Raw genomic sequence first — 23,604 nt, 5'->3', positions numbered from 1 at the left:
ACACAACTATCACCATTCCTGGATATGTCCTGTCTCACCGGCACAGACCCAACAAGGATGGCATTATGGCACAGTGGTTAGCACTGCTGCCTCATGGCGCTTAGGACCCGGGTTCGATCCTGGCCCCGGGTCACTGTCTGTGTGGAATTTGCATATTCTCCCAGTGAATGCGTGGGTCTCACCCCCACAACCCAAAAAGATGTGCAGGATAGGTGAAGTGGCCACTCTATTAATTGAAAAAATTAATTGGATACTCTAAATAAGAATTTTTTTTTAAAAGACAGAGCCAGCAGAGATGGTGGCACAGTGGTACACAGTTGGGAGCGAGTGCCCTTGGGAGTCCTCGTCATCAACTCTGGACCCCAGGAAGTCTCATATCTTAAACATGGGCAAGGCAACCTCCTGCTGATTACCATGTACCGTCTATCATCAGCTGATGAATCAGTACTTCTCCATGTTGAACACCACCTGGAGGAATTTTAACATTCAATGTCATTACCATCACTGAATCCCCCACAATCGACATCCTGAGGGTTACCGTTGATCAGAAACTGAACTGGACTAGCCATATTAATACTGTGGCTACCAAAGCAGGTCAATGGCTAGGAATCCTACAGCAAGTACCTCACCTCCTGACACCCCAAAGGCTGTCCACCATCTACAAGGCACAAGTCAGGAGTGCAATGGAATACTCTCCACTTGCCTGGATGAGTGCAGCTCCAACAACACTCAAGAGGCTTGACACCATCCAGCACTAAGCAGTCTGCTTGATTACTTCCCCTTCCACAAACATTCAATCCCTCCACCACTGTCGAACAGTGGCAGCCATGTGTAGCACCTACAAGATGCACTGCAGTAACTCACCAAGGTTCCTTTGACAGCACCTTCCAAACCCACGACTGCTACCATCTAGAAGGACAAGAGCAGCAGATACCTGGGAACCCCACCACCTGGAGGTTCCGCTCCATGTCACGCACCACCCTGACTTGGAAATATATCGCCGTTCCTTCACTGTCGCTGGGGCAAAATCCTGGAACACCCTCCCTAACAGCACTGTGGGTGTACCTACACCTCAGGGACTGTAGTGGTTCTAGAAGACAACTCACCACCACCTACTCAAGGTTAACTAGGGATGGGCAATAAATGCTACCCAACCAGCGACGCCCACAACCCCTAAAAAAAAATTTTTTTAAGCATGGCATTTACCAAATTTACCAATTGGCTGGCTTCTCTCAGTGAGATTGACAATGAGAACCAATTGGTGAGATTGTTATTGACTCATTGTCCACTGGGAACTGGCGTGAGATTAGTCCTAAGAGTGACAACCAGGGAACCTTGTACCCGATTAGCCCGAGCTGAAGTGAAGTCTAAGATCTTGAGGTGAAAGGTCAGCAGCAGGTTTTTTTTTCTTACTTGTTCTTGGGATTGGAGTGTTGTGGTAAGGTCAACATTCATTGCTCATCCCTTATTGCATTGAACGGTGGTGGTGAGCCACCCACAACTGATTGGCTTGCTAGGTCATTTCAGAGGGCAGTTAAATGTCAAGTACATTGGTGTGGTCAGACTGGTTAAAGACAGGAGGCTTCTTCCCCTGTCGGGGACTTGTGAACCAGATGGGATTTTATAACTGGCTGGTACTTTCACAATCTTTATTAATGAAACTTACACTTTATTCTCCAGTTGCCATGGTGGAATTTGAACTTGTGTCTCCAGAGCAAGTCACTGATTTACTAGTCCAATAATACTAATACGATATTACCATCCCATTGTGGGACAGGGCCACTTGCTTCCTGAACACACAATAACACATTGGCCCACAATCCTGATATCGGTCTTTGTAAGGCTCTTTATTTCGATAAGTTAGACAATGATGCTGGGTTCGAGGTTCCTGGCAAGGGTGTTTGTCTCATTGATCCTACCTGGTCCTTCTCCCACAAAAGGCCCAACTTGTTCCTTTCGATGGCACTTTTCACAAAACGAATATCGTACTGTTCGATTCGAAAGTTCAAATCACCAAACCAGAACACAATGCTGTACCAAAATACAACACAACAGCTATTATGATTCATCAGAATTCCCCCATCCCCCTCCCCTAAATCAAACCTTGCTTTCCTCCTACACTCTTCCGAACTTCAAAATTCTTGGGCTGGATTCTCCGATTTTGAGGCAATGTCCGGAGGAAGTGTCTGATTTTACGATGAAAATGTTGGTGACGCTCCTGCACTGATGCTCCGACCGGTGTGGGGCTAGCAGCCACGCCACATAAAACGCACGGCCTTCCCGATATATGAGCCTGGAGAATTGCCGGGTCCGTGGTTGCGCATGTGCACGACAGCGACCTGCTGCGGTTTCACCGTACAACATGATGCCGGCCGCGTGCAGACCCAACCTGACAGATAGTGTGTCCTTGGACACCCCTGGGCCTCCCCCTTCCAGCCCTCTAGCCCTCGCCGAAGCCCCCCCCCCCCACCCGGCCAGCAACACGGCACCCCCCCCCCCCCCCGACTGTGGCGCCGCTGGACACAGTCCGCAGCCGCCACGCCGGGTTCCTGACCGCTGAGACTATGAGTCAATTGCACGCCGGGAACACTGGCCATCGGGGGCGGAGCATCGGGGGAGGGCCTTCAGGTAACGTCCTGAGGCCGTCCCAACGGCATGCGGCATACCCAGCGATGACACCATTTTATCGGGGGTGGCGCCTGCTCGGTCGTAAAAAGGGATTCTCCGCTCGATCGCCGATTATGACATTAGTGTCGCAAACAGAGAATCCCGCCCCTTATCCACCACAGTTTTGCCCCACTTTATCTCTGTCTCTTCCTCCAGTGCACCACTAGGGCTCGCATCCTTGGCACTGCTAAGCCTGTGTTACTGTACGTTTCTCTCCCCAAACACCTTTCCCTTAACTCAATCACGAGTAGGACTTCCAGCCTCTAGTCTAGAATTCCCCTCCAGCCTAGAATTCTTACTGAAATTCTTCACCTTTCTAACATAGCATCATAAGACAGCATATCTCAGAAGGATGCCTTTTGATTCAGCCAGCTGGCCCTCTATTTCAAACCTGCTTAAAAACTTCCCCTTCTACTAAAGCCTGAGGTAAATGTCCCTTAATCTCCTCCCATAGGGCACTGGATAAAGGACTTATTATGAGGGGCGAGGTTGACACTTACTCGTGGTCGAGGACACCACTGGCAACAGGCCCGTTGAACTGCTGCAGCTGTAGAATGCTCTCAAAGTTATCCATTCTCTGATCAGAGTTCTCCATGTGAGCTGGCAAATGGCAGTTGAGGAAACAAATCATGTGACCACACAGAGATAGTCTGGCACTGACTCCTCCCTTGTTCCCCTGCGACAATGATGAGAAAAAGTTGGCCATTTATATGTCACCAAATTACAGGGGCATTATTGCACAGAGCCGTTCACTCACTGTAGATGGAGGATCTGAAAATGATGGGGTCCTGCTTTTCCATTGAAGTGCAGCATGATGGGAGTTCTGACCACTGACTGCTCAACACATAGGCCCCATCCCAAATCATGGGATGGCATTAGGGTTGGGCAGTCAGAGGCTCCTTAACAGATTGAATATTAATCTTTTATCACAATATAAATCTTATTTCCCTCTGCCATTTTGGGATAATTGATCCCCAGCTCAGATTCAAAACCTTTGACCTCTGAAGTTTTGGGGGCTTTCAGAAGGTCCAGTGTAGAACCAATTCCTGCTGTTAGCAAGTGTGGCTCCAGTGGTCCTGTAAGCTAGCGTGCTGTGGTAGGATTCCTGGGGTCAACTGGGAATGTCCCTTAGACATGCCCCGTAACCACACTCTCTCAACTGGGATTGACAATGTTGTGTCAATGGGATTCTATCCAAAAATATGCTCCTTTTCTGGTGATCCACCCACCCACAGTGATCCACCAAGTGACAGACAGTGAGTTATGGGGTGATGGACAGTAAACCACAGAGTGAAAGGCAGTTTGTCGTGGAATGAACATTTAACTTCCTGCAACAACTCAATCTCAGAACAAAATTGGAGATCTACAAATACACATCCACGTACACACTGTCAATCACGTGCAGGCACACATGCTGTCTCCCCGTCACTTCCCCCACAGCAAGGGCTGTACAAACAGCACGACATTGTCAAGTCTACATCAAAGAATAGATTAACCATCTACAGACAGTAATTAGAGAACAGGTTCATGTTCATGGATCCTGGAATAATGAGCTGATTCCGATATCAAACGACAATAAAACAAATGTGGGCAGGATATGGACGAGCAGTACAATGGGCTGTTTCTGACCTAACGCACTAAAAAAAAACTATGAATGTTTATATAACCGAACTGGGCTAATTACAGAGCTGCAATCTCAATGAGAGGTTCAAGGCAACCTCGAGTTGCTGCAATACTTTCAAATCCCTCTCCGCAAAATGAAATGGTTTCTGATTTTTGTGGTGGGAGTTCTGCTTTTTATTTATTTTTTCCTGGGGCCGAGATCATTTTCTGGGATGATTCGCGGTGGCGTGATTGGCGTTTGTGCTGAAACTATACATGAAAAATGAGTGTGATGTAATCAAAACAGATTTATAATCTGTTAACCAGCACCCGGTTCCTAGTTAATCATAGATTCAGTGTTAGTTTTAAATTCCGCTTTCTAGAGCTTATCTCACAGTTCAGTCGATCAATGCGTGCATATATTACTGTGTTGTACTAGAAAGGTCAAGCTTTATTTTACTAGCCTATGCTGATTTAATTGCTGGTGATAGAGTTGGCCTCAGGACCAAGTGGTTCTACAGAGGGCAAACTCAGCTAGTGGACCGGTTCTCCATTGCTACCCTAAACCTTTTCCCCATGTCAGCTGAAGCCCAGCTTGGCTGTGACACTCTCAGGGTGCAATTGCTATCTCACCCCGAGTGATCAGACTTGTGGTCATTATGACAAGACACTGAAAGAACATTGAAACTAGTAAAGCTGTATTCCAGCCCCCTCCGGGGTGAGAGGATAAATATGAGGCACAGGGAGAGACAGTGCAGAGTGATCCCCGCACCATCTCAGACCCGACTGAACATCTTTAGAAGATGAAGATTGTGATTTGCAACGGAGAAAGAACAGACGATTCCTCCAAATCCAAGATTTCTATCCACCAGGACCTTGAGGCTTACCCAGTATCCACCAAGCCCAGTTCTGGTGCAGTCAGTTTGGATGTCCTGCAAATTAGGAAGGAGATAGTATTTGGCAAACACTAGCAGTAGTTGCCCCTGCATCCTCTCGGAGGTCACCTAAACCAGGGAGACAGACTGTCACTGCCTTTTAAACACAGATATATCTCCTCAATAATACATTACGAAAAGCAATATCTTCCATTAACATAGGAATATCACCTGAGGCACTTCAGAGTTGAGTAATCGAGGCAAAAACAGAACAAGTATTGTTAGTGAAAGGGATAGTTTTTGAGGAAGATCTAAAGGAGGGGAGGGAGGTGGAAGATTTAAGGAAGAAATTCGAGGGTGTGGGGCCGAGGCAGCTGAAGGCAAAGTTGCCAATGGCGGGGGAAAGACAGGGAGAGGATTGTCAAGAGAACAGGGTTAGTGATACGAGTTCAGAGAGCAGAGATTACAGAGGTCGGGGGTACAGATTTGGTTGAGCTAATGAAGCTTACAAACAGTCGGTCGGGGGAGAATTGGGGTCTGAAGATGCTCAGGGGCACAGATAAGGGATGAGGGCTTCAGCACCAGGTGACCAGAGGCAGGAGCAGAGTCAGGTAATGTTCGAGACAATCTTTGTGAGAGAGGGAATATGGAGATCAGAAATTCAGCTTTGCTTCAATCTGGACACTGAAGTTGTGAAAAGTCTGATTCCGCCTGAGACAACGGATAAAGAGGAGGATGGAATCAGTGATTAGAGTAAGGAGTTTATGGTAGCAGCCCAAGACAATGCTCAACTATTTTATCAGCTCATCTAACACCAGGCATCGGACAGTCAGTCTGACAGGTGTTACATTTCCCATAGAGATTGATAACTTTAAAAAAGATATTAGAATTTCCAGTGACTGACTGGAAACATCAACCAACAGGTTTTCTAATTAGACTTTTCTGTAACAAGAAAAAAAAACCAACAGCGACTAAACTCCTTCAATAGACAGATTACAGTCTTTTTCCTCATTTAACTTTTCAAACAACTGAAAATCCCCTCCATGGTTTTCCTTCATCTCTTAAGTGACACTTTCTTTTCCAGAAACCAGTCCAAAGGTATCTTCAGCTCCCAATAGCTTGCTTCCATTTTGCTTTTCCAGCCAGATAATTCCTAATGCCTAAACTGATTTGTATAGTGAGGGTTACTCTGAAGATTCCTCCCTTCAGCCAAATCTAGGTAATTCTTGTTTAAATCCTCATGAACTTGGTCTCTTCAATCGGAGCGTGAGCTCCCACCCGCATTCTGCATGGTGATCAATACAGATTAGCTGCCTCTATGTGTCTACTTTCCCACTCTCAGATTCTTGCAGACTGACCAGGTGTTCAGGAATACCTTAAGAATATTACAATGGCTAGCCAGGTACTCTTCCTTCCTAAAGCCTGCTTCCATGGCAATGTGAATCACAAGTATCCAAGCAGCACTGCTAATTAGCTATCCCAAAAACCCCCAACTCCATTCTACCTTGAACTTAAATAGACAATTTGATTATAAAACCTGACATTCCTAACACTTCCTTACGAGACTTGGAAACTAACAGTCTATCCATCATCAACACAGCTGCTCTGTTCATTGTTTATATGTCTGAATGTGTTCTACTTTCTTCCCAATAAATCAATCTGGGCCTCACTGGCCCCATAGCAACCAAGTTACCCAGGCTGGTTGTCAAACAGGATTTGGAGCAGGTCATATGATCCCCCTCATTACTCCATTTTACCTAAACTATACAGACAATCCCAAAACATACCAAACTTATAAACTTCCTATTTGTAACAGAGTGCAGAGGGTACAACAAATAAAGAGCGATGTGCTGTAACTGTTTACAGGTAAGGTAGTGTGATGGATATATTACTAGATTACTAATCCAGAAGTTTAGGCTGAGTGCCCAGAGATAATTATTTCAAATTGAGCCATGGCAGTCTGAAAATTTGAATTCAGTTTGGATGAAATCTTGAATACAAAGCTGGTATCAATGATCATGAAGCTAGGAGGTTGTCGGTAGATCCCAACTGGGTCATTTAAAATAATAATAATAATAGCTTATTGTCACAAGTAGGCTTCAATTAAGTTACTGTGAAAAGCCCCTAGTCGCCACATATTCGGGGAGGCTGGTATGGGAATGGAACCCACACTGCTGGCCTTGTTCTGCATTACAAGCCAGCTATTTAGCCCACTGTGCTCCGTTTAATATCCATTAGGGAAGTAAATCTGTCTTTATCTGGTCTGGCCTATTCGTGACTCCAGTCCCAAAGCAACATGGTCGCCTCGGGGATGGGTAATAAATGCCCATCCAAATGCCCACATCCCATGTCCAAGTATGTATTTACTGCAAGTAATTAGGAAATCTAATAGAATGTGATCATTTATTGCATGGGGATTTGAGTATTCTTCAGCTATGCTTCAATTGTACAGGGCACTAGTGAGACCACATCAGGAGTATGGTGTACAGTACTGATCTCTTCATTTAAGGATGGATGTAAATGCGTTGGAAGCAGTTCAGAGAAGGTTTACCAGACTAATAGCTGGAACGAGTGGGTTGGCTTATGGGGAAAGGTCGGACAGGCTAGGCTTGTATCCACTGGAGTTTAGAAATGATGGCCTGATTGAAACATAGATCTTGAGGAGTCTTGACAGGGGGGATATGGAAAGGGTGTTTCCTCTTGTGGGAGAATCTAGAACAAGGGGGTCACTGTTTAAAAATAAGGAATGGCCTATTTAAAACAGAGATGAAGTGAAATTATTTCTCATGGGGTAGTGAGTTTTTGGAATTCTCTACCTGAAAAGGTGATGGAAGCAGAATCTTTGAATATTTTGAAGGCAGAGGTCTCTTGGCAAACAAGGAAGTGGTAGGTCATCGGGGGCTAGACTGGGTGCAGATTTGAGGTGACTATAAGATCAGTCTTGATCTTATTAAATGGTGAAGCAGGCTTGAGGGCCGAATGGCCTATTCCTCCTCCTTGTTTGCATGTTCATATGAATCAACAGGGCTATATCCTTATAAACTTACCAGCACATAACCAAAGGGACTAAGTGTGTCCATAAAGAGCTCACTCCATTGGTCAGTGAAGATGGCATCCTTCAGTCTTTTATTTATCATTGAGTTCACTTCCTGCAAACTTCAAACAGAAAAAGATTGTTATCGAATTTTTTCAAAGGAATTAATTGCTTTCCCAATTCTCTCCCTTCCTCTCCTGAAAGTGGTTCCTCTGCCACAGTCTTCAGGTGCTGTCAGCCTTCTCCTACCTCTTATTGCTGACTTTTCTTGATCTGTGGGTTATTTGATTCTGGACAGACCATATACCTGAGTCAGATGCCTCCTTCAAGTCCACTCAGCCAGAAACAGAGAGTCAAATCAGCCATTGCCCACCTTGATCACTACCCGGGACTCCTGCTGGATGAGGGGGAATAGGTTCAGCTGGGATTTAAATCCCCAACTCTATAGCTGCGATTTGGTCTCTTCCGATCAGGCAGACACAGGCGGAAAAAGGCAACAGGGCAGTGGAAGGAACTAGAAAATAAGTGTCCAAAATTTTTGTGAGCCTGACTTTCTAACACTCCTGGCTGATTAGCAGCAAAATGAGTCAAACCTTTTTGGTGTCCATTTCAGGATCTCAGAAAACTATCTCACATGCCACAGGCAGAGAACAAGCAACAGCATGGAGTGTCAGCTCTTTCAACCTCCCCGACAAAGGCAGGCAAGATACAGGCAGATCTATGTTCCTCCTCCTATTGGTATTCTGAAAACAATCACACTGTTCACCTTATATGAATAGCTGTAGAAGCCTGCACCCTATTCAGGGGCTTATTCACACTGTATCTGGCAATATCTGTTGTCAACTTCCCCAACAGAGATTTACTTACATGGAGGACCTGAAAAACTGTTCCTCCTCAGCAACTGGGTGTTACCAAGAGATCCAATACATCTGTCATCAGTATCTCTTCGCAACAGCAGGCTTCAACTAACTATCTGAATCTTCCACATCACGTCAATAAAAAGTAGGGTTCCAGAGGAGGCATCCAGGTGTTTGGAGAACTGACTCCCCCTCAGGACAGGATGGTGGGCTGGTGGAGAGGCTCTGGCTATGGGGGATGAGAGATAGTCAGATTGTGGAATAGAGCAGATCCAGGCAATTGCCCGAGCACCTTTGTGAATAGGAGGTCACCACAATCTCCCTCACTCTACCACAAGGTGTTCTCCTCAAATATTTTTACTTTGTGTCATCCTATCTGCTGGTCCATTATAGCAATAATTCCTTAGGATGATGGGGAGGAAGAGAATGATGCTGCCAATACCATGCAGCCTTATTGGACTTCGCGCCCGGCACGTCACCCGACGTGCTACACCTGATGCGATCTGGATCACCCCCTCACTGGGCCATTAAGCTCATTTTGATATACACAATACACAACCCCAGGTTTTACTGTCCCAGTGCCCTCAATGTCACTTCCATGTACTCTCAAATACCTCCAATAGAAAAAAGGGGAAAAAAGATACTTGTAATTAATTAGCGTTGTTCACAACCTCAGAAGTGCCAAAGCAGTTATAACCAATGAAATAACTTTGAAATGTAAACACTGCTATAACAACCAATTTGCACAAAGCAAGTTCCCACAAACAATGATGGTGGTAATGAGATCATCTGGGTTCTTTTAGGTATTGCTAGAGGTATAAATATTAGTCAGAAACTAGGAGAACTGTCCATCTGAAAGAGCAGATGAGGCCTTGTTCAACAACTAACCTCCCACAGTGTAGCACACCCTCAATTAGGGCAGAGATAAATGCAAGATGCTGGGAGATGGTAGTGGGGGCAGGGGGAAATATGGGACCTGATTCACCAGACAAATGTCAAAGTGCGGTTTCAGCTGGGTTTGGCAGGGTGTTTGGTGGTGGCTGCAATGCTGAGATTGAGACTGTTTTTCAATAGCAAAGCCATTTTTTGCAGCCTCACGGAGTGTCTCCCTGGTCGAGACCACATTTTGACATTTTTCTGGCACTGGAGAGCCGAGTCCGCCAGCAGGACCGACTCCTCACAGATCAGGGTGCCATTTTGAAAGGCTGCCCCAATCTCTACAGCACCACCCCCCGCTCCCCCCTTTCAGGAATCCCCTTCACTTCCCAAACTTTTCTGCAGCCCCCTCAAAAAACCCTCATGCATGGCCACCCAGGCCCCAGCCCTTGGCAGTGCCAATCTGACATCCGGTCACCTTGGAAATGCCAGGCTGGCACCCTGGAAGTGACCCTGGCACCCCAACAGTGCCAACCAGGCACCCTGGCAGTGCAAGGTACTACCTTGCCCTGTCTGCAGCCAACCCGGGAACTCTAATGGCCTCCAAGACCCCCTGACGTGCCATCGCAGCTGGCCCGCACATGTGTAAACCAGTGTTAATCTGCGCCCGGTTGAGGCCTCGCAGGTACACTGCGGACTCCTGGGCGCCGGGTGAGTACAGCGTCAGGATATCGAAATGAGCTTAATGGCCCATTGAGGGGGGGATCCAGTTCGCATCAGGTGTAGCACGTCGGGTGACGTGCCTGGCGCGAAGTCCAATCTGGGGCTCTCCCGGGATTCGCCCGTCGTTCATGGCTCCGCGCCAGGCACAGCGGGTGGCTGAATTGACAAAGAAAATTCAAGGGGGAGGGGGGGAAGGTGGGGGGGGGGGGGGTGGATAAGGAGAAAGACTTTTACACAGAAAGTGGTTATGATCTGGAATGCACTGCCTGAATGGCTGAATGGTCTTCTTCTGCGTTGTATGATTCCATGATTTCCAAACACGATGCGAATTAAGACATAATATCATGTATCTGAGGGCAACAGATACTCAAGATGTGCTCGGAGGATGGGTGTTGTGAGAAAAAAAATCCCTTTGCTTCCTTCTCAGCATCTTTCCTTCCACTCCTCGCCAACAACAAAAGATTGGAATATGTTGCACAGTGGTACCACTGGTTGATCAGGTGGCATCAAACAGCAGGAAACCATGCCCTTCACCTCCCTCTGCTCAAATTGGCTGCAGGAGTAAAGACACAGCTATCTAGGTAATATGTGGCATTGTGCTGCTGTCACATGTCTCTGGTGATCAGCCAATAAGACCACAGGTGGAACTTTTGTCATCTGCTTGCTGTCAGGAAAGGTGTTTTCATTTGTAATATTTTGGGGCTTATTGTGTTGTTAAGCAGGTTTGGGTATGTGTGTGTGTGTGTGTGTGTGTGTGGGCGCGACTAATTCAATTAAACTGAAGACAATAAGGTTCAGGACATCAAATGGAGTCTAGGTGTGAAAGGTGTGCGCACTTGTAGTAAATATAGCTAAACTGAATTTTCTATAAAAAGCCATAGGTAGAAATTTGCATTAGATGAAGAAAGTTTGTGTTTAGCTGTTAAACTTCAAGGGGAATAAAAAGGGTTTACAATTTGGAAACGGTCATCAATAAATAAGGCACAGTTCTTAGATTTTATTTAACCTGAGAGTGGTAGTAATAAAGGTATGTTAAGATCCTAGGTTTTTTTTAAACTTAAATTTAGAGTACCCAATTCTTTTTTTCAAATTAAGAGGCAATTTAACGTGGCCAATTCACCTACTCCGCACAGCTTTTTGGGTAGTGGGGTGGGACCCAAGCAGACACGGGGAGAATGTGCAAACTCCACACAGACAGTGACCCAGGGCCGGGATCGAACCCGGATCCTCTGCATCCTGAGGCAGCAGTGCTAACCACTGTGCCACCATGCTGCCCTGTTGCGATCCTAGGTGATGGTATAACTGGATGGGAAGATCCAAGAATAGAATACTGGCTCAAAAAAATTTAACTTTTATTTTTCTTTTATAAATGTGGAGGAATAGTCAAGGGATTGCTAATTAGATGCAACAAGAAAAAATTCATTAAAAAATTTTTTTTTTACAGTACCTACTTCACTTTTTTCCAAATAAGGGGCAACTTAGTGTGGCCAATCCACCTACCCTGCACATCTTGAGGTTGTGGGGGAGACACCCACGCAGACACGGGGAGAATGTGCAAACTCCACGCGGACAATGACCCAGGCCGGGATTGAACCTGGGTCCTTGGCACCGTGAGGCTGCAGTGCTAACCAACATGCCACCATGCTGCCCGAAATAAAAAATATTTATTAAACATGAAAAAATTGGGTTATGGTACATTACCCATGAGAGCTCCCAAACTCTACTCCCAAAAACACATTTTAAAATTTCTCATGACAACAGTTTCCCTCTGCGGTTTGCATTCATAAATCCAGATTAGATTTTCCAAATGACACCTTCCAACAAAGCTCCTGCTACATTTTTATACAGCGAATCCAGTCCAGGATTTTACACCACCCCTTTAGGATTTATTTTGTCTGCTTTTACACAAACTCCAAGGTCCAGCCACCGATTTCATTGTTATTTCAACGCATGTTGGTCGGAACAGTTCTCTGTTTTATTACCTTTAACTTTAGACTTCTTGGAAACTTATTTTAATTTCTCCAGTTCCCTTAACTAGCTGCTCTTCAGACTTTGGCACTTGTTTTCTTAATCATTATTCCATGGTGTGGCTTTTCTTTTAGAAAAGCTGAGAGAGATATTCCCTCTCTAGTCTTCTAATCCAACTACTTCTAGTAGAGCTGTGAGAGCTGCCTTCTCTCTCACTACCTATCTTCAACTGCAATCAAATTAGCTTAACTAAAACTAAAAGCTTACAAGGCCCCAGCTGGTAAGCAATCGCTGCTGGTGTATTTATTATTCACGCCGTAGCCATTACTAAGCACAATAAAAATACAGTTGGTACTTAAACAACCCCGGCACATACAAACACTTTTGTCTAGCATGAATCTAATCTAGCTATAGCCACAATGCCTCCTAGGCACAGAGGCATTAAATTAAACCTACTTTAAAGTATAGCTTATTTCTAATGTTTATCAATCCAAATATAATTCCCTTAAAATTACCTTTATTTTTCTAACAGATAACATAAAAGATTTTTATATTCTGGGAAAGTAAAATTTCAAATAAGGGCCAAGGATAATGGAATATAGATGAAATAAAATAAAGACTGCTTAAGGAGACATGTGAGAGCTGTGTGGGGAGTGGCCATGTAAGAATTCCTGGAGTGGGCTCTGTGCTGGAGGAGAACTGTAAGAGGAAAGGTGAAGCAGCCTTCAGGGGGCTTTCAGAAGGGTTTTGTTTTAAAATTTCTTGTATTTCTACAGCAGAGTGGAAGTAAGAGTGAGAAGCCCAGTGACATTCCTTCCTGACAGACACAGTAGGTTTATCTTGTAGTATTTTACCAGATTTTTGATAGTGAAATAAAAGGGATTGTTGCCTAAAGGGTTGTTTATTTTGTGCGTCTACTCAAGTAGGAAATCCTTTTTGGGGAATGGTCTGCAAGACTAACTTTAACTGTGTAAATGTAATCCTGTGTGCTTACGTTTTCTTTTGTTAATAAATGTTTTAATTTAATATTTAAAATCCCCAAAATTATCGCTGGAATTTGTGGCTTCTTATTTCAGTACACACATCTTCCCATGGTCAAAATACAGAAAGAAAAGTTATAATAATCTTGCCAATTTTCCCTTTGGGATTTGGTTTGGAAAGTATAACATTTTGACAGGGCTGGACAGTCTAGGTGCATTGAAGTTGTTGCATCAGGGCTGTGGGGGAGGGGCATCTAGAACAAAGGGTCACAGTCTCAGGGTATGGGGTAGGCCATTTAGGACTGAGATGAGGAGAAATGTCTTCACTCCGAGGATGGTGAACCTGTGCATTTCTCGACCACAAAAAGCTGCGGAGGCCAAATTACTGAATGTATTTAAGTAGTAAGAAGTTTCAGAACACCAGGTTTATTTGAAATCACAAGCATTCGGAGCCCTGTTCCTTCATCAGGTGAAGTGGCGGCGGGTTCACAATCACAGCACATATAGGAGAGACACAACTGCAAGATAATTACAGATTGGAATATGAAGAATGGTTGGAATGTGAGTCTTTACAGGAACAAAGAGTGTGAATGGAGCGAGTGATATATTTAAGAAGGGAATAGATAAATTTCTAGACACTAAAGGTGTCAAGGGGTACGGGAAGAGAGCAGGAGTATGGCTTCGAGATGGAGGATCAGCTGTATCATATTGAATGGTGGAGCAGGCTTGAAGGGCCGAATGGCCTACTTTGTTCCTATCTCCAATGTGGGGGCAGCACGGTAGCACAAGTGGATAGCACTGTGGCTTCACAGCGCCAGGGTCCCAGGTTCGATTCCCCGCTGGGTCACTGTCTGTGCGGAGTCTGCACGTTCTCCCCTTGTCTGTGTGGGTTTCCTCCGGTTTCCTCCCACAGTCCAAAAGACGTGCAGGTTAGGTGGATATGGCCATGATAAATTGCCCTTAGTGACCAAAAAAGGTTAGGAGGGGTCTTCCGGGTGCGGCAATGACCAGCTAAGTCGCACGTTTCGGCAGCTCCCGGTGGAGAGGACTTTTGGGCTCTTAATAGGAGCCCCAACGGCAATTTTAACGGCTAAAAACACTGTGCGGTAAACCAGAAGGGAATCCCCCCTGGACACGGATGGAAAAAGGAGAGGAAAGTGGCCGGATTGCGGTGGATCCTCTAGAGCAGCGGCCAGGAAGGCAGGCACAAAGCAAGATGGCGTTGGAAGGAGGCAGTTTAATATGGGGCCCTGACCAACAAGAGTTCCTGCGGCGCTGCGTGGAAGAACTTAAAAAGGAGATGAAGAAGGAGCTGTTGGCCCCAATATTACAGGCGATTGAAGGGCTAAAGGAGGAGCAAAAGACCCAGGAGCAGGAGCTTCGGGTTGTGAAGGCAAAGGCTGCTGAGAATGAGGACGACATACAGGGCCTGGTGGTAAAGACAGAGATGCACGAGGCACAACACAAAAGGTGTGTGGAAAGGCTGGAGGTGCTGGAGAATAATGCGAGGAGGAAGAATTTAAGGATTCTTGGTCTTCCCGAAGGTGCAGAAGGGGCGGACGTCGGGGCATATGTGAGCACGATGCTGCACTCGTTAATGGGATCGGAGGCCCCGACGGGCCCGTTGGAGGTGGAGGGAGCTTATCGAGTTATGGCGCGAAGACCGAGGGCTGGAGAAATTCCCCGAGCCATAGTGGTGAGATTTCTCCGATATAAGGACAGAGAGATGGTCCTCAGATGGGCAAAGAAAACTCGGAGCAGTAGGTGGGAGAACGCGGTGATCCCCGTATATCAAGATTGGAGTGCGGAGGTGGCGATAAGGAGGGTAAGCTTTAATCGGGCCAAGGCGGTGCTGCACAAAAGGAAGGTTAAATTTGGAATGCTGCAGCCGGCAAGGCTGTGGGTCACACATCAAGGGAAACACCACTACTTTGAAACGGCAGAAGAGGCGTGGACATTTATTGTCGAGGAGAAACTGGAATAAGCGGGCTAGAAAAAGAACGTTTGGGACAAAGTGGTGGGGCGAATATGTGGGGTGAAGAGGGGGAAAAGGGGGAAGAGATGATTTCCCAAGTTGTTAATCCTGCGACCCTGTAACTTTTCTCTCTTCCCCATGTCGTGGGGAGGGGGGGAGGGAGGATGAGGAGCTGGGGGCGCCGGCCATTGGGGGCGGGGCCAAATGGGAAGCGCGGGCTTTGTTCCCACGCTATGGTAATCATGGCGGGAACAGGGAAGCAGGAAGGAGGGGGCCTCGCACAGTGGGAGCTGAGGTCACGGGGGGAAGCCGAGGTCGGCCAGAGTTTGCTGACTTCTGGGAGCAACATGTGGGGTGCAATTACGCGAGTGAGGGATCTAGCGGGGGGGGTTAACTGGGTTGCTGCTGCTGGGGAGAAGGGGGAGCTGGTATGGGGTGGGGTGGTCGGGGCGGGAGGGCGCCGTTGGGGGGAGATACGGCTACGTGGGAACCGGGTGAGGAGCTGGATAGAAAAAGGAGATGGCTAGTCGACAAGGGGCGGGGGGGGGGGGGGGGGGGGGGTAAAGAGCCGCCCAACCCGGCTGATCACGTGAAATGTGAGAGGGCTGAACGGGCCGATAAAGAGGGCACGGGTACTCGCACACCTAAAGAAACTTAAGGCAGATGTGGTTATGCTGCAGGAGACGCATCTGAAACTGATAGACCAGGTCAGACTACGCAAAGGATGGGTGGGGCAGGTGTTTCATTCGGGGCTAGACGCAAAAAACAGGGGGGTGGCTATATTAGTGGGGAAGCGGGTAATGTTTGAGGCAAAGACCATAGTGGCGGATAGTGGGGGCAGATACGTGATGGTGAGTGGCAAATTGCAAGGGGAGGCGGTGGTCTTAGTGAACGTATATGCCCCGAACTGGGATGATGCCAAGTTTATGAGGCGTATGTTAGGACGTATCCCGGACCTAGAGGTGGGGAAGTTGGTAATGGGTGGAGATTTTAATACGGTGCTGGACCCAGGGCTGGACAGATCGAGGTCCAGGACCGGAAGGAGGCCGGCTGCAGCTAGGGTGCTTAAGGAATTTATGGAGCAGATGGGAGGAGTAGACCCCTGGAGATTTAGTAGACCTAGGAGTAAGGAGTTTTTGTTTTTCTCCTATGCCCACAAAGTTTATTCACGGATAGACATTTTTGTTTTGGGAAGGGCACTGATCCCGAAGGTGACAGGGACGGAGTACACGGCTATAGCTATTTCGGATCACGCTCCACATTGGGTGGACCTGGAGATAGGGGAGGAAAAAGAACAGCGTCCACCCTGGAGAATGGACATGGGATTATTGGCAGATGAGGGGGTGTGTTTAAGGGTGAGGGGGTGTATTGAAAGGTACTTGGAACTCAATGATAATGGGGAGGTTCAGGTGGGAGTGGTCTGGGAGGCGCTGAAGGCAGTGGTTAGAGGGGAGCTGATATCTATTAGGGCACATAAAGGAAAGCAGAAGGGTAGGGAAAGGGAGCGGTTGTTGAAAGAACTTCTGAGGGTGGACAGACAATATGCTGAGGCACCGGTGGAGGGACTGTACAGGGAAAGGCAAAGGCTACATGTAGAATTTGACTTGTTGACTACGGGTAATGCAGAGGCACAATGGAGGAAGGCACAGGGTGTACAGTACGAATATGGGGAGAAGGCGAGCAGGTTGCTGGCCCACCAACTGAGGAAAAGGGGAGCAGCGAGGGAAATAGGGGGAGTGAGAGATGAGGAGAGAGAGATGGAGCGGGGAGCGGAGAGAGTGAATGGAGTGTTCAAGGCATTTTATGAAAGATTATATGAAGCTCAGCCCCCGGATGGGAAGGAGAGAATGATGTGCTTTCTGGATCAGCTGGAATTTCCTAAGGTGGAGGAGCTGGAGAGGGTGGGACTGGGAGCACAGATTGAGACGGAGGAAGTAGTGAAAGGGATTGGGAGCATGCAGGCGGGGAAGGATTTCAGACGGATTCCCAGTTGAATTCTATAGGAAATATATGGACTTGCTGGCCCCGCTACTGATGAGAACCTTTAATGAGGCGAGGGAAAGGGGGCAGCTGCCCCCGACTATGTCAGAGGCAACGATATCGCTCCTCCTAAAGAAGGAAAAAGACCCGCTGCAATGCGGGTCCTATAGGCCTATTTCCCTCCTGGATGTGGACGCTAAGATTCTGGCCAAGGTAATGGCAACGAGGATAGAGGATTGTGTCCCGGGGGTGGTTCATGAGGACCAAACTGGGTTTGTGAAGGGGAGACAGCTGAATACAAATATACGGAGGCTGCTAGGGGTAATGATGATGCCCCCACCAGAGGGGGAAGCGGAGATAGTGGTGGCGATGGATGCCGAGAAAGCATTTGATAGAGTGGAGTGGGATTATTTGTGGGAGGTGCTGAGGAGATTTGGTTTTGGAGATGGGTATATCAGATGGGTACAGTTGCTGTATAGGGCCCCGATGGCGAGCGTGGTCACGAATGGACGGGGGTCTGATTATTTTCGGCTCCATAGAGGGACGAGGCAGGGATGTCCTCTGTCCCCGTTATTGTTTGCACTGGCGATTGAGCCCCTGGCCATAGCATTGAGGGGTTCCAGGAAGTGGAGGGGAGTACTCAGGGGAGGAGAAGAACACCGGGTATCTCTGTATGCGGATGATTTGTTGCTATATGTGGCGGACCCGGCGGAGGGGATGCCAGAGATAATGCGGATACTTGGGGAGTTTGGGGATTTTTCAGGGTATAAATTGAACATGGGGAAAAGTGAGTTGTTTGTGGTGCATCCAGGGGAGCAGAGCAGAGAAATAGAGGATTTACCGTTGAGGAAGGTAACAAGGGACTTTCGGTACTTGGGGATCCAGATAGCCAAGAATTGGGGTACATTACATAGGCTTAATTTAACGCGGTTGGTGGAACAGATGGAGGAGGACTTTAAGAGATGGGACATGGTGTCCCTGTCACTGGCAGGGAGGGTGCAGGCGGTTAAAATGGTGGTCCTCCCGAGATTCCTTTTTGTGTTTCAGTGCCTCCCGGTGGTGGTCACGAAGGCTTTTTTCAAAAGAATCGAGAAGAATATTATGAGTTTTGTGTGGGCCGGGAAGACCCCGAGAGTGAGGAGGCGATTTTTGCAGCGTAGTAGGGACAGGGGGGGCTTGCACTACCGAGCCTAAGTGAGTACTACTGGGCCGCCAATATTTCAATGGTGTGTAAGTGGATGGGAGAAGAGGAGGGAGCGGCGTGGAAGAGATTGGAGAGGGCGTCCTGCAGTGGGACTAGCCTACAAGCTATGGTGACGGCACCGTTGCCGTTCTCACCGAAGAAATACACCACAAGCCCGGTGGTGGTGGCTACATTGAAAATTTGGGGGCAGTGGAGACGGCATGGGGGAAAGACGGGAGCCTCGGTGCGGTCCCCGATAAGAAATAACCATAGGTTTGTTCCGGGGAGAATGGATGGGGGATTTGGAGCATGGCAAAGAGCAGGGGTAGCACAATTGAGAGATCTGTTCGTAGATGGGACGTTTGCGAGTCTGGGAGCGCTGACGGAAAAATATGGGTTGCCCCAAGGGAATGCATTTCGGTATATGCAATTGAGGGCTTTTGCGAGGCAACAGGTGAGGGAATTCCCGCAGCTCCCGACGCAGGAGGTGCAGGATAGAGTGATCTCAGAGACATGGGTGGGGGATGGTAAGGTGTCGGACATAAATAGGGAAATGAGGGACGAGGGGGGAGATCATGGTAAATGAGCTGAAAGGGAAATGGGAAGAAGAGCTGGGGGAAGAGATTGAGGAGGGGCTGTGGGCTGATGCCCTACGTAGGGTAAACTCATCGTCCTCGTGTGCCAGGCTAAGCCTGATACAATTTAAGGTGTTACACAGGGCGCATATGACTGGAGCACGGCTCAGTAAATTTTTGGGGTAGAGGATAGGTGTGCGAGATGCTCGAGAAGCCCAGCGAATCACACCCACATGTTCTGGTCATGCCCGGCACTACAGGGGTTTTGGGTGGGGGTGGCAAAGGTGCTTTCGAAGGTGGTGGGGTCCAGGTCGAATCAAGCTGGGGGTTGGCTATATTTGGGGTTGCAGAAGAGCCGATAGTGCAGGAGGCGAGAGAGGCTGATGTTTTGGCCTTTGCGTCCCTAGTAGCCCGGCGCAGGATATTGTTAATGTGGAAGGAAGCCAAACCCCCGGGTGTGGAGACCTGGATAAACGACATGGCAGGGTTTATAAAGTTAGAACAGATTAAGTTCGTACTAAGGGGTGCGGCTCAAGGGTTCACCAGGCGGTGGCAACCGTTCGTCGACTACCTCACAGAAAGATAGAGGGAATGGAAAAGAAGAAAACAGCAGCAACCCAGGAGGGAGTGGGGGGGTGGGGGAGGAGGGGTGGGGGGGGGGGGGGGAGAGTGATCGGACGGACTCTCAGGGATGTTTTGTATATGTATAGGCACTTGTTTTAGGTAATGTATATTGGACTGTTGGATTGTATCTTTGGAGAGTATTTATTTTTGACCAGGCAGTTGCCATTTAGTTTGGTTTATGTTTCTGTTCATATATTATTTATTTATTTGTTTAAAACTGGCCACTGTTATTTATATTGCTTTATTGTTGTTTAGAAGAAACACTACGTACTGTTATGGTTGGCCAAAAAATCTTGACTAAAATATATATTTTTTAAAAAAAGGTTAGGAGGGGTTATTGGGTTGCAGGGATAGGGTGGAAGTGAGGGCATAAGTGGGTCGGTGCTAACTCGATGGGCCGAATGGCCTCCTTCTGCACTCTATGTTCTATGTTTCTATGCTTGCGTGGCAATTACCACCTGCTGGATCATAACACTGCACCATCAGTGACAGGAGTATGTAATGGAGAAAGCAGAGTGTCACTGCCTTCACCAGAGAGCAAATACTTCCAAAACTGAATGGAACAGATTGGAAAGATCTAGATTATAGCACTTAGATAATATTCAAGTTATAAACAGGCCAACAATATTCTACCATTTCAGCTGGATCAGTGTCACTGCAAAGTGAAATGCCTATGGTGTCACGTTGATGTATTCAGTGTGCGCGTGTGTGTGCGTGTGCGTGTGTGTGTAACAGCAGCCTTTAACACAGTTTCAATGGGCACAAACCAAAGATCAGGAGATGCACAAAAATCAGAAGCAACAAATCAAGTTCTCCATGGAAACGGTGGGAGGGAGTTAGCTGGAGGCTGAAAATAACAGTGGTGGGATCTGTCAGCATCTAAACACAGTGAGAAATAACTCCAAAGAGTCGCGAGTAACAGTGAATTGTATTCCAGACATTCCTTTATAAACCAGAAACAGAAAATGCTGACAATACTTGGTCGCTCAGTCAGCATCTGTACAGACAACAGACAACCTGTGCAGGTGGATATTAATTCCTTGGCACTACTTGAAAGAAACTAGGGAATTTTTCTGGTATCATTACCCAATATTCTTCCTTCAACCAGCACTAGAAGAATATTGACAGGTATGCCGTTTGCAGAGCACTGCTGTGAATGCTTTGTTTGTCGACATAACATGGTGACTGCACTTTAAAGCAATTCCTTACAGGGCCGGTTCGGCACTCCAGTGGGAAACTGTAATAATCCACAGGAGGCAGGGGTACCGTCACTACATCAGTATTTATTTGCAATAACTTATATACAAGAACAGCTCCAAACAGTGCTGCTAGCACCCCAGTCAACTTAAAACTGCCTCACTAAGCCTACACAGGTGCTTATATGGGCCCCCTCAATGAGCTATCATTGAGGGAGCTCATACTCCAATTGGCCAACCAATAATGCCAATTGGAGGTCATTACAGAAACAAATTGCAGGAGATCATAGACACATCGCCGATCACTTTCCACTATTGAAGTGAATCAATGGAAATTGCAGCTTGTTTTCACACTATGGGTGCAATTCTCCCAAAAGGGAACAAAATCCCCTAGTGAGTGCATTTAGCTGCGGGTTTCCCAGCGCTCACAGTGCTGAGAAACACATGGCTATTCATCACGACTTGCGTTGAATAAGGGGCTGGACATGGGAGGGTTGGAAACCAGAGAACACAGATTTGAGGTAATTGACAAACAAACATGATTGTTTTCTTCAAGGAGTTGCTCTGACCTGGAATTCATTGCCTGAAAAGATGGTGGAAGTACAGTCAATAGCAACTATTGAGGAGGACAGTTTGTGGCTCAGATGATTGGATTGGATTTGTTTATAGTCACGTTTTTTCTGCGAGCAGCTCAAACAGATCATTTAGTACATAAAAAGAAAAGAAAATACACAACATAATAGGGCAACACAAGGCACACAATGTATATACATAGGGATGGATTCTCCAAAAATGGGGCTATGTCCCCTCGCCAACGTAAAAACGCTGGGGTTTTACTCTGGAGATTCCTTAGAAATATTAGCAGCTGTTCACCTACCTGCAGGGAGCTGGCAGGGCCCCAGAGTGCTTCTCGCAGCTTCAGCTGCGGATACGGGCCCCCACACCTCCGGTTCCAAGTCCGCGCATGCGCACAGCGGCGGCCTCAAGTGGCCACACTGGACGCGATGGCAGACTCAGCCGGTGGACCCGGACGAGGAAAGAAGGTCCCAACAATCGGCCCCGCACCGCTACATATAACACGACCAATCGCCGCCCATAAGGCCCCCCACAGTACTTGATCCACCCGCCCCCCACCAGGGTGGCCGTGGACTGAGTCCGCAGCCGCCACCCGTAGTTCCCGACCGGCCAGACGTGATTAGAACCACGCCGTCGGGAACTCGGCCAGTTTTGCCCGGAGAATCGTGGAGGGGGGGGCCTCTGTCAATGGCCCCCCAAACGCGCTCCGTAATGCACGCGCGGGGACCGGAGAATCGTGATAGCGGCGCCGGGTACAATTCCCGCCTGAACATCGATTCTCCGGCCCCGCCTCAAACGCGATTTCAGCGCAGGGCTGCGAAGATTCCCACCCATAGACACCGGCATCGGGTGAAGCATACATGGTGTAGTATTAATCAGGTCAGTCCATAAGAGGGCCGTTTAGGAGTCTGGTAACAGCGGGGAAGAAGCTGTTTTTGAGTCTGTGCGTGTTCTCAGACTTCTGTATCTCCTGCCCAATGGAAGTTGGAAGAGTGAGTAAGCCGGGTGGGAGGGGTCTTTGATTATGCTGCCCGCTTTCCCCAGGCAGCGGGAGGTGTAGATGGAGTCAATGGATGGGAGGCAGGTTCGTGTGATGGACTGGGCTGTGTTCACGACTCTCTGAAGTTTCTTGCGGTCCTGGGCCGAGCAGTTGCCATACCAGGCTGTGATGTAGTCAGATAAGATGCTTTCTATGGTGCATCTGCAAAAACTGTTGAGAGTCAGTGTGGACATGCCGAATTCCCTTAGTTTCCTGAGGAAGTAACGGTATCCTCCAGTTCGACAGATAGTCAGTTTATCCACTTACAATAAGGCATTTCCACTGGGTGAAAGAACCAGAGGGCAGACCACACCTACAGGAGGATGGCACTCGGTGAAATGCCCATTTGGAGAGTCAGTGCAGATAAATGGGCCAAATGGCCTCCTGCTTCACTGTAACAATTCTTGAACAAGTCAAAATTCCCAGCTTGAATGGGTTATACCTAAGGTTACTCCAAAAAGCGAGGGAGGAGATTGCTGCCCCGTTGCCGATGATCTTTGCGTCCTCACTCTCCACTGAAGTAGTACTGGATGATTGGAGGGAGGCGAATGTTGTTCCCCTGTTCAAGGGAATAGGGAAATCCCTGGGATTTTAGGGAGTTAGGTTGGAAGCTAAAGAGCAGGACAAGCAGAGTAGTGATCTCAGGTTTGCTACCGGTGCCATGGGCAAGTTAAGCAAGGAACAGAGAGCAAGTGCAGCTAATACGTGGCTACAGGGCTGGTGCAGGAGGGAAGGCTTCAGATAGGTGGATCATTGGGATACCTTCTGGGGAAGGCGGGACCTGTACATGAAGGACGGATTGCATCTAAATTGGAGGGGCACCAATATCCTGGGTGGGAGGTTTGCTAGAGCTCTTCGGGAGGGTTTAAACTAG

General features: G+C 47.6%; 1 protein-coding gene across 1 annotated transcript in view; it reads right to left on the bottom strand.

Moving 5' to 3' along the window:
- inpp5jb (inositol polyphosphate-5-phosphatase Jb) overlaps window positions 1-23,604 on the bottom strand; it is a 214,775-nt gene that overhangs the window by 35,999 nt on the left and 155,172 nt on the right. The window contains exons 4-7 of the mRNA XM_072486193.1: window positions 8,192-8,300; window positions 5,157-5,273; window positions 3,168-3,343; window positions 1,920-2,031 (exon numbers count right to left, since the gene is read on the bottom strand). Coding sequence (XP_072342294.1) covers window positions 1,920-2,031; window positions 3,168-3,343; window positions 5,157-5,273; window positions 8,192-8,300 — 514 coding nt within the window. The remainder of the gene's footprint in view (window positions 1-1,919; window positions 2,032-3,167; window positions 3,344-5,156; window positions 5,274-8,191; window positions 8,301-23,604) is intronic.

Source organism: Scyliorhinus torazame, chromosome 1 (assembly GCF_047496885.1).
Source record: "Scyliorhinus torazame isolate Kashiwa2021f chromosome 1, sScyTor2.1, whole genome shotgun sequence".
Classification (NCBI taxonomy): domain Eukaryota; kingdom Metazoa; phylum Chordata; class Chondrichthyes; order Carcharhiniformes; family Scyliorhinidae; genus Scyliorhinus; species Scyliorhinus torazame.
The sequence above is the reverse complement of the archived record's forward strand: the minus strand, read 5'-3'. Positions and strand labels throughout refer to the sequence as shown.